This window comes from Macrotis lagotis, chromosome 2 (assembly GCF_037893015.1).
Source record: "Macrotis lagotis isolate mMagLag1 chromosome 2, bilby.v1.9.chrom.fasta, whole genome shotgun sequence".
NCBI classification, from domain to species: domain Eukaryota; kingdom Metazoa; phylum Chordata; class Mammalia; order Peramelemorphia; family Peramelidae; genus Macrotis; species Macrotis lagotis.
This window is the reverse complement of record NC_133659.1, coordinates 233722645-233736904: the sequence shown is the minus strand read 5'-3', so window position 1 is coordinate 233736904 and position 14260 is coordinate 233722645. Positions and strand designations below refer to the sequence as shown.

The window sequence follows — 14260 nt, the reverse complement described above, 5'->3', positions numbered from 1 at the left end:
AGGTTTGCCTGACCTTTCCCAAAGCTTTTGACTTTCTAAGCAATGGAAACTTTTCCATGGCATTAATTAGTCATGTCAGGTGTGTTTTAAAACTCACTTTTAACTCTATACTTGGGCTTGGTCAGTGCCCTGAAAGAAAGTAGATTTCAAAAGTGTTTCTTCTTCATTTTTCAACAAATCACACCTACTGAAAATATCTGTGGATCGGACTTTCATACTTAAAAATGGAAAAAGTAATTTATGTAGGAAAATAACTCAGCTGTTTTATTTTTTAAATAAAGACCTTCATTGATCAACCTAAAGATAAATTATAGCTCACCATTAGGATCTTAACCAAAACTGTAATGCCATTGAGATTCTCATTTTGAGTAAAAGAGGAATGATGTCTCAATATATTTATCTAAACTTAGATCCTTTCTTTCTGTTACTAATATCATGTTGACATAGAAAAGTTCAATAAGCTAATTATATTAATAGGAAGAAAATGTCTTTAGTTATGTGTTTATCCTCTCTTAATTTGGGACTCAGACAAGTTCTGTGCTTTTATCCCATCTCACAGTAACAAAAATCTTCTAAATGGTAATGACAAGCAGAGGAGGAAACTTGTATCATGTTCCTGTCACTTTTCACATTTTCAAAGACTCTTTTTTCAAGATTTACTTCTGCAGAGAAATTTATATTGCATGGAACTCCAAGGAGTTCCAGGTTTCAATGTCAAAATGCTAAGAGCATAAAGAGAACCTAGGCTCTCTGCAAAATGACTTAAATTTCTAGCTGCTTTTCAATGGGTTTGTTGTTAGGAGTAAAAGGATATTATCTTAGAAGTTACACATGACACCAACACAACAATCTCAATGGTAAACAGAAATTGATTAACCATCCATAAAATCTTATAACCTTTCCATTGTTCATATTTAACTACAGTTCATAGAAAACTTCTAGAGAGCCAGTAGCTTGGTTACCTGTAGACATGCTTTCCCCAGAGGACATGCCATCTATCACAAGGTGGTCCACAGACTGTGAACCAGAGCCAGAGGTGTTTACTGTAGGAGGCTGTGGAGGTGGCAGCGTGGGCCTCTGTCGGGGCTTAGGAGTGGGTCGGGATTTGGTCAAGGAGCTTGTGATGACTGGAGTAGAGAGGGAGATCGTTGTAGCAGGGGGTAACTGGCCTGAAACCAATAAGTAACCTTGAGGGTAATTCAGTCCATAGGGAGAAGGGGTACTTGGTGGTGTAGGAGACAGACTGACTGGGGATGGCTGGCCAGCAGACTGGTCAGTCATACCACCTAACTGACTGAAGGTGACCTTGGGTGGTATTGGTGCCAGCTTCTTTGAAACTGAAAGAAAAAAAAATTAAATACTATTAAATTAAGCTCACTTCATTTGACTTCTAAATATATATCTTTTTTGTTTTGTTTTTGTTTTAGTAAATGCATCCTGGTCTGATTCAACAAATCTGATTCAACAAACATTTATTTAGAGCTAATTACATGCAATATACACTATTAGGAAAAATTAAATAGTAAGGGATCATATTTTGTCAGAGTATACCAAAGAGATTAGTACTAGCAATTTTCTGAGAATTTCTACCTTATTATTTATTACTGTTATGAGTTACTGCTACATCAACACTAGAAAAATAAAAAACTAGAGAAATAGCTAAAAAAAATTTTCCAAAATAAAGAATACTAATCTGAATTAGCATCTGAATGAGTAACTCACTAATAATTGAATTATGTTTGTAATAACCCTATATTTTTTTTCTCCCTGAAAGTACAGACCTTTAGCATATTTGTTCCTAGTAACAAATTTATATTTGATATATCAATCTAGCTTACTTTCAGCTTTTTTGAGGACAACGGGAGTTATTGTTGAATCCTATAATGGGAGTGGAAGTCTGGGTACTACATATATTAGCTTTGGAGAAATGAAATTATTTCTTGCTGTTATACTTGCTGAACTCTAAAGGGGGCTACTTTTCACAGTCAATGGTTGAGCTCTCTGCCATGCTGTACCCAGTACTGTTGGGAATGAAAGTATAAGGTACTGTTCTCGGTACTAAGTGGTAGTGGCAAGCAAAGGAGGAAGTTTGTGTCATTGAATAAGGGATGAGTCTTGGGTGTCTAACCAAAGACCCAGGTGAGAAGCTGACATTTTATAAAGTTAGAATGTTTGCGTAAATCATGAAGATTGAGTCAATATAGAGCCCACATAATACAAACAGACTGGTTGGTGGTTACCATGTTGATAAATTGAGTGAATGAACAGACATTTAATATTTCATCTAGATGTTTGGGCAATGGCTTAAGTTCACTGAAAAAAAAAGACTGCTGTATTTAGAATCTGAGGACCTGCATTCAAATCTTTAGTCTGCCTGAGTGACCTGAGGCTATTCTCTTCATTTCTCCAAACCTCAGTTTCTTCATTTGTAAAATGAAGGGATTGGAATAGATGGTCCTCTAAATCTAGAAAACTAACTGTTCTATTTCAACATGCCAATTTCTTGGTGATATCCCGCTTCCTTGCTTAGACTCCTCTAAGGAGAGACAGCTGTAGGTGTTAGGAGTCCATTTAGAATTAGACTGAGGCAAATAGCTCATAAAACTTTTATTTACTAGAAAACAAATCAAAGTTCAATTTAAGATAATTAGACACTTCTTGATTTAGAAGGAAGAACTCAAATGGAGAACTTTGATTTCTGTCTGAGTCAATTGATTCTGAGTAAATCATTTCATTTCCCATATCACTTACAATTTTTTTTTGACATTCTCTTTTCCTGCTGGCTCCCCTCCCTATTTGGATAGTGTCTCTATCACTCTGGTGGCTGATGAGAAAGGTTATATTCCCCATTTCCCCATCTGGAAACATGTAAATACAAATTAGAGATTTCTTAGCCACTTTTGGATGTGGAAGAAGATAGTTCAACATAGAAGACCTAGGCAATTGGGCTCCTCTCAACTATGGGGGGTGGGGAGGGAGAAGACAGTGAGAGAAAAGAAAGAAATGAGGAAAGCCCAGAGCAATTCCTGAGAAGCCTAATTACCTGAGTCTCCATGATGAGCAATCTTCCACAGGCAAAAGTGGCTAAGAAACTCAACACAAATCCCAATTTCAGAACATCTGAGAAGAGGTGATCTAATCTTTGTTTTGTTTTGTTTTGGTTTGGTTTTTGGTTTTTGCAAGGCAATGGGATTAAATGATTTGCCCAAGATCACACAGCTAGGTAATTATTAACAGTCTATCCACTGTACCACCTAGCTTGCCCTGCTAATCTTTGTTTAAAGTCCTTCAGTGAAGGGGAATTTATAGGTTACCAAAGTAGCCCATTCCATTTTTAGTCAGCTCTAGTTTTAGGAATTTTCCTTATATCAAGCCTACATTGATCTCCTTGGGGCTTCTTACTTTTTCTTTTGCCTTTTGAGACTAAAGTCTGATCTTTTTCCTGGTGTGTCAACTTTTTAAGTCATCAAAGAGGTATCAGCAATTATTTCTCTTTCTATATGAAAAAAAGAAACCATTCATTAAAATAATTTTTTTCTGGTTCACTCCATCTTCCTGGAAGAAAAACTACAGTTTAATAACAACTTTTTCATTCTATTCTGTGAGTGCAGACTTCCAAATTAAGCTTCATGCCATAGCTAGATATTACCAATGAAGAACATAAAATATATATTCATAAATTGGGATAAACCTTGACTGGGGGGAGGGTGAGGGTGAGGAGGAAACAAACATTTATATAGCTCCAGGAACTGTGCTAAGTGCTTAATAGTGCTTAATAATTCCTCACAACTCTCAGAGTTGGATGCTGTTATTATCTCCATTTTCAGTTGAGGAAACTGAGGTAGACAATTTACCTAGGGTCACATATCTATTAAGGTCTGAGGCTGGATTTGAATGCATGTAGTCTTCTTGATTCCAGGACCAGTGAGTCATTAAATGAGAAGGTAAAATAATTTTTAGTAACATAAATGTCAAATAAAAGGACAGATGATTTTAGAATCCAAGGAAAGTAGATATATTTAATTTTGTCCTTAAAATTGAATATCATTTGCTTTTTTGTTGGACAAGTTAGTGGAATGAATTACAAAATATTCTTTCAATGAAATAAATAATGTACTAGGAGAAAGAAAATAGTTTTTAGACAAATATAATATTTAGCAAATCTGGTACATCTAAAATACTTGGACAAGCTAAGCAAGAATATGAAAAAAGAACAGAAAGGTGGATCGAATTAGATTACATTCCATAAAAAATTGAGTCATTGTAAAATTGAAAATAACTAAAATTCACTAAAAGTAGGTGAGTGGCTAAAAAAACAAACATAAATAAATATGAATGACAATTCCTCAGGGATTAGTGATAGAACAAGTCACTTTGTAAATGATGTTCGCAAATCAATTGATGAATTAACATATGTTTTTAATCATATACTACTGTGTTAGATATCATGAAATCAAATGCAAAAGCAAGGCAGTCCTGATCCTCTAAGGGGATTTTTATTTTACTGGCAAGAGGTTGAAGGGTAGGGTAAAGGAGGGAGATAAATTATGTTCACAGATAAATGAATAAAGAATCTATTTTAAAAACAAAATGATTTGGTAAAAGGAAATGCCTCTGGAAACATGTGGCACTTGAACCAAGAAAAGTCCTGGGATTCCAAGAGATCAAGATGAGTATGGAGAATATTCCAGTATGAACACAGGGAATACTGTGTAAAAGGAATAGCAAATAGGACAGTTTAGCAGGAACATAGTCTCTAAAAGGGAATATATGAAATATAATAGACTGAGAGACTGAAAACATATTTTGAAGGGCCTTAAAAATCAAAACAGAGGAATATGTATTTTATCCCAGAGGCAACAGGGGACCACTGAAGTTTCTTGAGTAGCATAGTGATATAGTTGGACTGATAATTTAGGAGTTTGAATTTGGCAGTTGAATTAAGGCCAGATGGGAGTGGAAATTGAAAGAGGAATGTAAGGAGACCAATTATTAGGTCAGTGAAATAGGCCAATGTAATTCCTCATTTCTGGGATGATAAACCATGACACATGGAAGGTGAGACTTGGAGGGATATCCAGGGAAAGGAGAAGGAGGAAGAGATCAGACTGGTAGGAAAATTACCATGACAGACCAGAGTCACAAAACCTCAGAGAGGAGAAAGTATCCAAAAGGAGATGGTGGTTGACAGTATTAAATGCTGTAGAAACACAGAAAAAGAATGAAAATTGAGAAAAAGACCATTAGATTTAGCACTAAAGAGATAATTGGTAGATCATTTGCAGAGAGCAGTCCAAGTCAAGGGGAGGAAAACGAAGTCAGATGACAAAATGTTGAGAAGAGAGTTAGATGTAAGCAAGTGCTGAGAGAAATTACAGGCAGTTTTTCCATGTCTTTGGCTGTAAAAGGGAAGACAGCTATACAGGATGATGCTCTTCTGAGAAGTGAAATGTCATGACAATGATGATTATGCAAATACACAAAAATACTACTTTGTGTGATATATTTAGAGAGTTCTTTGAAGATGTGCTACATTGCTACAGTTTATAATCCTGCCCTTGTATTAAAACCATGGTGCATTCACACTTAGATCTCAAAGGCAAAAGACTGACAAACCCCAAGAAAAGGTAAATAATCCAAAAAAAGTTAAATAATAAGATGATGTAGGAAGCATTAAATAAGAATGCAGCAAGAATCAGTACTTTTCAGCTCCAAAAGATGAAGACTAAAAATTTCATTCAGTTGTGAAGAGGATTCTGATTATCATAGAATCAAACAATTTCAACAAATCCTTGTACCAAGGAGACAGTGAAACTTAAAATGAATAAATGCAGTACAAATAAAAGTATTATGTTATTTTTGAATGAACCTGAAATTTTATCAGTGTATAGAGCTCCCAATAAAGACATTATCTCTACCAATATAGAGTGGCACCTATGCTGCATTATAATTTGGAAAGCTGAATGAATCACTTAGAGGTTAAATGTATTTGCTGAGAATAACACAGCTAGCAGGGGTCAGAAATCAGACTTGAAACCAGCTAGTCTTTCTGCCTCTGAGGTCAGTTCTCTATTCAACACTGCTTTTCAATTTAATTTAATTTTTATTTTACAAGTTATAAATGTCCTATCCAAATTATAAAAGCACTATCCATTCAAAAATTGTTTGGCTAAATACCTGAATCATAGATCTAAAATGATTTACTAGCAATTCCTCAAGGGCTAAACTGATTTCTAGGAGAGAAGTTAAGTCTCATGGTGCACTGGTCTGGATGGGTAGTTCATATGTGTCCTCAATGCCGTAGTCCCCTTAAAACTTAAGTTTTCTTTAAGAGGTAAATAATGCCCTCTGCCTTGCTAGATTCTACTGGCTATACACAGAGAAAGGGAGGTGAACAAAAAACTAAGGGAGAGAAGGTTTCTGCACATGGCTAAATTTGTCTATAGCATATTATATTAGCGCTGGAAGTGGACTTAAGAGATTAATGCTTCTAAGTCCTCCTTTTACAGAGGAGAAAACTGGATAATCAAATAATTTTATACAGATACAGGGAAGATAAGTTTATACAGATACAGGGCAAAGGCATGAGATAATACCTTTCAAATTCAAACTGCAGGTTGGAATCCTAGGTATTCTCTATTAAGCCTCTTTATGTATTTGGTTTAAAGGAAGTTTAAAACTAGATGGAATTCAGAGTCTCAATATGGACTAATGAGAAAGGAGAAAAAAGTCATACCTTTCCGGACTGTGTGTGGACTCTGATCTATGGATGGTTGACTGAAAGTGGACATTGGCTGTGTACTCACACAGAGGACCCCATGACTGGAGCTTTGACTCTCCTTTTGTCCTGACCCTGGAGAAAGCTCCTTGCTTTGTAAAGTGCTGGAAAAAAGACAAGGAATGACATATAAGCTTATTAAAAACATCACCTCCATCTAATGAAAATACTACTCATTTTTCCAGGCACAAGACCATGTCATCCCTCTTTATAATTTTACTATTTGGTTCCTTCTCTAAGTATTTAAGTTCAATCCCATTTGACACATATTTTATGTGTCACATTAATTTATTATCTATTGTACCTTTCAACAAATTGTAGTTTCTCTGTTTATCTTTTAAGATCAAATCTATTTTTCCTTATTTAAGAACATAAATGATACCTCTGCTTTTTTGAGTTCAGCAGATGCACAATAGATTTTGCTTTAGGCACTTATTTCAACTGTGTATGAAACTTTTTAAGTGTTGCAAAATAACATTATTGGATTGTGCTTTTTAATACATTTTGCTAACCTCTTCTGTTTTATGGTTAAGTTCCATTCAATTTACATTTATGTTTTTAATTGCTTTTTTCCCCCCTCATTTCTCTTCCTATCTTTGCTCTCTGGCTAGTTGACACAAAAAAAGAGGGTCACAAAACAGAAGTCTGCTGGGCACCAGTGCTCTATGCTTGATACAAACAACTTCTCCCTCCCCACTCCTCTTCTCTTCCCCTAACCTAGATCCAAATCACAGCTTCTTACTTTTTTCTTCAGTTAATATCTCTTTTCATGATCAGCCTTCTAAGCCAGTTGCTTATGAAATTGTTTTAGAGATGAACATGTTCCCCAGGAATTACTTTGGTTGTATCCTAAAAATTTTGGTATATTGGTATGTTGTCTCATTGTTTACATTATCTTTAGTGAATCATTATAGCTTGCTTTGATCTACCATTTCTTCAGGATTCTGTTTAGTCTCCAATAAACTTGTTAAACTTTTTCCTTTATTAAATATATATTTTTACTGCATTGTGGTAAGTAAAATACGTGTTTACTAATTCTGCTTTCATATATTTCAAAAATCATATCTAATACATGGTCGGTTTTTACAAAGGTGCCATACTAGTCCTTTTTTCTTTTCTCCCAAATATTTGGATTCTGACAGTTCTCAGAATAAATGATCTTGAGTGATGAGTCAAAATAAATGTCAACAGAAGAACTCAACTTAGTTCCACCTGTGGTCCATGGTATGACTTCCATGGACCCAGTGGCATGCCTTTACCATGGGATATGTTCCAGTTCCACCCCCTGTTACACTTAGCTAGGTCCTCAGAAATGAGGTGATTTGTCCCTAGGACTGTACTTGAAGCCATTCTATAATGACAGAACCTGCAAAAAGATAATCAATCCTCTAGCATAGTTTTGTAGAGACCAAGATCATTCTGAGCACCAGGATAAGGCAAATGATTAGGATCTTGTAGAATTCTTTTAATGTATTCTACAATTGTTAGGAATTGAAGTTAATTTCATGGGCCTATGGTTTGTAGAGTTTCGTGGTAACAAATACTTGACATGGGAGTTTCAATAGTGCAACATAAAACAGCACTATTGAGCAAGTCATTTCCCTTCTCTAGTTCTCAGTTTCTTCTGTCATAAAATAAAGGGATCAGACTCAGTTCCTTAGATTCCCCCCCACTTTAAACCTCTAATGAAAAATGAAGAACTGCATGGTTTTTTCCTAAATCTAGGAACAATTTCCTGATCTCCACAAGTGCTACAGCTTCTTCCTTGAAATTACCTCCTATTTTTATATTTTATATTTACTTAAATAATTAAGTAAATACACATGTGTTTCCCCTGCTAGAGTGTAAACTTCTTGAGGGTAGAGACTGAGGCACATAATAAAGCACTTAAATATTTGTTGATTTATAATTCCTGTTTTGCTTTTTAAAGGGATACAGTGATCAAGATAAAGCAATCAAGGGAGAGATGCTATGATGTGTTCCTTGATGTACTTGCTACCTAGAAAGAAGGAGTCTATATGAAAAATTGGAAAGAGTACTAACTCTGGAGTTAGGATCTGAGTTCAAATTCCATGAGTTTTTTGTCCTCATTTTCCTCTTCTATACAATGAGGAGTTGGACTAAATGACTTATGAGGTCCCTTCAAGCTGCAGATCTATGTTCTGTGAACCTGGCTTTACTTTTCTTTCAAAATGAAAATAAAACCTGAAAAATTTGAATGGAAGAATCTGAGGCATAAAACTGAGGACAGTACAATAGACTAGGACATCTACTCTTCCAATAATTTGTTCTGTCACTAATCTTGAGAACATCATGATCTCTTGGGATCCTAGTTTCCTTAACTATGAAATGAAAAAAAAATCTAGCCCTACCTTCTTCTTAGATAATTTGTGAGAATAACACAAGGTTTTAGTGGGGAAAGAACACTGACAATGATATTATTATTATTATAAAAAAGCCTAAACCCCTCCTCCACAATAGTTGCAGGTCTATTCCTACTCTGTTAACATGATTAGCAATGTCTTTAGAAATCTTGTTTAGCCAGGGGACATTGTGAACAAATCAACTGTATTTGCTAAACTCTGAGGGTAACATTATCATTTAGTCTTCATCCATGATATCTACAAAATTGTTGGGAAAGGAAAGTAGTGGTGGATAATTCCATGATAATTACATAGATATGATTCCATGGGCTTTGCTGAACTAGGGAGTGGGAGAAACAATATCTTGAAATGACTATGACTTAAAAACAAAGATATTAATATTTTTTAAAAGCATGAAAATTACAAGAGGAGAAGGAAAAAAAATCTAGAATACAAACTTAGCTTTCCCATATTCTGTTTTAGCAAAAATACCAATTTTAAGAGAGAATGAAACTTTTGAAAAGTTTCAAATCTCCCTTTTTCTTCAGTGAACTTCAGGGAAGATTATTCTGTGACAGAGTTCAATATTTATAAAATGAAAAGCACCATAATCAAATCAAAAAGAGGTACCAAATGGGCATTGGCAAGTAGAGGAATTATACTTTGATCTCTTCAATCATTCCTCATCCTGGGCGACCTTCTTTCTTACCTTGTCTGCTCAGCTACAGATGGAGGATGGGAAGAAGTTGCTGAAATGTCAAGCATCTCCTCAGGAACTGGCGACTGAGGTGGAACAGCAAGGTCAGAAGGTGGAGCAGGGGGCTGCACAGTTGGTGGGGTACAGGATGATTTTCGGGTGACAGAGGAACCTCTTCGGGCTACCCAAGATGTATCCATAACTCTCACACCCATGCTGGTAGGGGAATGACACAAAGACACATGCTTACCCTCTGATATTATAACTAGCAGAATCCCTCCCCAACAAAGCAGAAACATTGAAGCACATTTGCACAAAAGTGAAACATTAGCATAGCCTTGAGCACACTCTTCCCTTCCCCGGGTAAGCAATGCAGTTGTTACTTCTGAACTGAATGGGAATTTTTTTCCACCCATACATTCTACTGAATCCAGTCAACGACAATCTTTGTGGAGTATTCAGTAAAGAGTTGTCTCCCTTAGCAGGAAGAATTAGGGCTAGAGTTGTGTACTTCAATATTTTGCTAAACCTAGTTGGTCAAAGAGACCTTTGTGCCACAATCTCAAACATTCTTTCAATGCAGAAGATGGCCTTGTCTAGGAAGATTTTTGAGCAGAGGAGGGCAAAATACATAGACTCTCCTTGCTGGGCTGTTAGGCTACCCCAAAATAAGCAGAAACATCAGATCAGTTCTTTAAAATCTGTAAGATACAGAGCAAATTTAACAACTATGTGTTGGTTTTTTGGTGTTGTATTAAGTGTCCTTGGGTGGGCATCATGAGATCTATAATCTAATCTGACTCTGAAGATAAATATATGACTTTGGGCAAGTATCTTCTTTGCCTCAGTTTCCTCATATGCAAATTATGGAGGTTAGACTTCACAACTTTGAAAATATAATTTAATGATGAAAACACAGCATAAATATTTGCCAAGCAACCAAACATGGAGCAGTCAACCTCTAGAAGAATTCACTGGGACATAGCTTAAGGTTTAAAAGGCTGAACATGGCCCAGCAGCTACTAGCAGATACCATACCTTTGGATTTTCCTAAGGCTGCATGGACAAAAACATACAGATATTAGTGTCAGCGAAACTAGATCTTTTTTTGGGTGAGAAAGCTATCCCCCAATAAAGGAGCCCCTGTCAAAAGTATAATATGTCCCTTATTTACTTCCTTTTGTACTTTTTAAGTGGTCAAAATTTGTTTTCCATTGTTATGGTGAAAATATTCCATAAATCAATATAGATTTTGTTGAGACAGTGTGGTGGGGATGAGGAGGGAGAGATGTTTTGGCAGGAAGAGCCAAATACCTTTAAGTAAATTTCTCTTTAATTTAGATCAAAGTCAGATCAAAGTAAGAAGTGTGAATGTGGACTGTGGTTCATGGATTTCCCTGCCAAAAAACTAGATCATACATTAAACAAAAATAAATTATTCACATAAGGAAAGAGATGCCACTGTGTGCCCATAACTCTGAATGTGGGGCAGTTATAAAGGAAGAAGAAACAAGACACACATTTACTATTTTTATTATCAATACAAGAATTGCCTCATCCCAAAAGAAACATCATATCAAATATATTGATATAAAAGTAGAGTAGCAATGCATATTTTCAATATTTAAAACTTAAGTCTGATAGACTGTTAATAAGACTGAGAATGGTCATAGCAGCTGGGCCACAGATACTTTAGAGAATTTTGGTTTCCATGCCTACCAATTGTGGGAAAAACACCGTGATGTTTGATTTTCAAAAAGGAGAGAGTTAAATTGGGATGGAAATTCTTTTTTTTTTTTTTTAGGTTTTTGCAAGGCAAATGGGGTTAAGGCCACACAGCTAGGTAATTATTAAGTGTCTGAGACCAGATTTGAACCCAGGTACTCCTGACTCCAAGGCCGGTGCTTTATCCACTACACCACCTAGCTGCCCCGAAATTCTTTTTTTTTAAAGGAAAGTTTTCTTTAAACTTTAAAAAAAAATTTATTTAAGGCAATGGGGTTAAGAGTAACTTGCCCAAGGTCACACAGCTAGGTAATTATTAAATGTCCGAGGCCAGATTTGAGCTCAGGTCCTCCTGACTCCAGGGCTGGTGCCAACTAGCTGCCCCCATAGGATAGAAATTCTTGATTAATTATGTATTCATCTTTATTTTTGTCCTTGGAAGGCAATGATAGTATTCATAACCTCATTTTCTGGCCATATCTATGTAGACTTCAAGTCCAAATTGGAAGCATTCTACTGTGGGATATCCCAAATATATCTTCACTGAAGGTATCTTTCAGGTATGCAGCAGAAAAAAATTCCTATTTAGCTCTGGGTAGAACTAGATCACACTTGAGGTCCCACTATAGTAAGCAAGCCAAGTAGTACTCTCAATATTGGACTGACTGGTACTAGGGTACATTGGAGAATTCAAGTCACTTGAACCTAAGACATCCCTGAAACACTCCTTGTGCCCTCATCACTTGGAGGAAATACCCTGGTAGTCTGGAAGAACGAGAGGCAGAAGACCCAGTTTGGAATGCTTTAATTCCTTTCCATTCCCCAGGAAATAAGTTTTGGTAGTTGAGTTTCAATCTATTGCTAATCTGTCTCTTTCTCTCCCCTTCTTGTTGATAGTCTCTTGTCTTAAGTTTTCTTTGGCACAACTCTGTACAGGTTTTTCTCCTACTTGGCTGAGTTTATCTCCGTCTCCTTTTCTGGGTCTTTATCCAAATCATATCTGCTCACAAGGGGTATCAGTCAATCAACAAGCATTTAGTAAGGGCCTAAATAGTAGTTATCTATTTGTTAGTTGGTTATCTCAGTGACTGGCTCTTTTTGACAAGACCTCTGCATGAACACTTGATTATATCCTCAATGATATTTATTCCCCAGAAGATTGCATCCACAATCATCACTCCTTTCTAACTTCTTTTTTTTTTTTTTGCAAGGCAAAATGAGGTTAAGTGGCTTGCCCAAGGCCACACAGCTAGGTAATTATCAAGTGTCTGACACCGGATTTGAACCCAGGTACTCCTGACTCCAGGGCAGGTGCTTTATCCACTGCACCACCTAGCCACCCCCTAACTTCTTTTTAAAAACTAATCAATGCCCTATTGCTTTCAAACATGCCCAGGTCTCTTCCATTCTTTTTAAAATAATCACTATATTCTATTATCTTGTATCTCTCCTCCCTTTTTAAGGCAAACTTCTTGAAAAAAGTTGTCTATATTTACTATGTCACTTAATCTCTTATTCACTCTTTTTCAATCTAGTTAATAATCTCATGACTAAATGGAAACTACCCTTTCCAAAATTACCAATAATCTCTTGACTGCCAAATAAGACTTTTTCTCAATCCTGATTCTTCCTGACCTGTCTGATGCATTTGATGCTTTTGGACCTCTCATTTCTCCTGGATATATATTTTCTCTGGGTTTTTGTGATGATATTTTCCCCTAGCGGTCTCTGACTTTTCTCAGTCTCTTTTGCTGGCACATCATTAATATCATCCTTTCCTCCATATATATATATATTATATATATTATATACATATAAAATTTTATTTATTTAAGGCAATGGGGTTAAGTGACTTGACCAAGGACACACGGCTAGACAATTATTAAGTGTCTGAGGCCGAATCTAAACTCAGGTATCCTGACTCCAGGGTCAGTGTTCTAGCCATGTGCCACCTAGCTGTCCCCATTCCCTCCTCTTTATTTAGTCCCCAAGGTCCTAGACTAGTCTTTTTTTTTTCTTCCCTCTCTACACTTTCTTAGCAATAGATTCAATTCCCATGGGTTTAATTATTATCTCTATGTATATGACTAAGAGATTTATATTTTCAGCTCCAGTTACTCCAGTTTCTGAGTTTTAGTTTGCGTCACCAACTACCTAGTAGACATTTCAAACTGTATGTCCTAGAGACATCTGAAACTCAAATTGTCCAAAACTGAATTCATATTTCTCTGTAAGCCTTTCTTTCTTCCAAATTTCCCTTTTTCTATTGAAGATACTATAATCCTTTCTTTGCCCTGTCTTGATAACCTTGACATTATTCTCAACTCCTCAAGATTTCTCAGTCATTTCATCTCTTGTATCTGACTCTTCTTGATGCAACTACCACCTTAGTTAAACTTTTCTTTACTCCAACTAGCCTCCTAGATCACTCCAACAACCTCCTAATTGGTCTTCCCAAATATCTCACTACTCCAGTCTGTCTTACACACTCCTGCTAAAGTAATTTTCCTTAAGTACAGACTGTGTGACTCCCCTACTCAATTAACTTAGTGGTTTTTCTGTTGCCTTTAGTATTTAATCTAAATCCCTTTGTTTAACTTTTAAAATCCTACACAATCCAACCCAATCTATCTTTCTAGCCTCATTGGTTGAGTCCTCCCTGAAGTCTATAATTGAGTCAAATTAACTTCTCTGTTC

The 14260-nt window shown here is 36.0% G+C and overlaps 1 protein-coding gene across 4 annotated transcripts in view; it reads right to left on the bottom strand.

Annotated features, from left to right (window-relative positions):
* The window catches only part of ARHGAP44 (Rho GTPase activating protein 44), a 114517-nt gene that overhangs the window by 9780 nt on the left and 90477 nt on the right, over positions 1-14260 (bottom strand). For all 4 annotated transcript variants that reach the window (XR_012476014.1, XR_012476013.1, XM_074225156.1 and 1 more), the window contains exons 15-17: positions 9851-10054; positions 6737-6882; positions 963-1337 (exon numbers count right to left, since the gene is read on the bottom strand). Coding sequence is in view for 2 of the 4 variants with exons in the window: in XM_074225156.1 (XP_074081257.1) it covers positions 963-1337; positions 6737-6882; positions 9851-10054 (725 nt within the window). In the remaining 2 variants the exon portion in view is untranslated. The remainder of the gene's footprint in view (positions 1-962; positions 1338-6736; positions 6883-9850; positions 10055-14260) is intronic.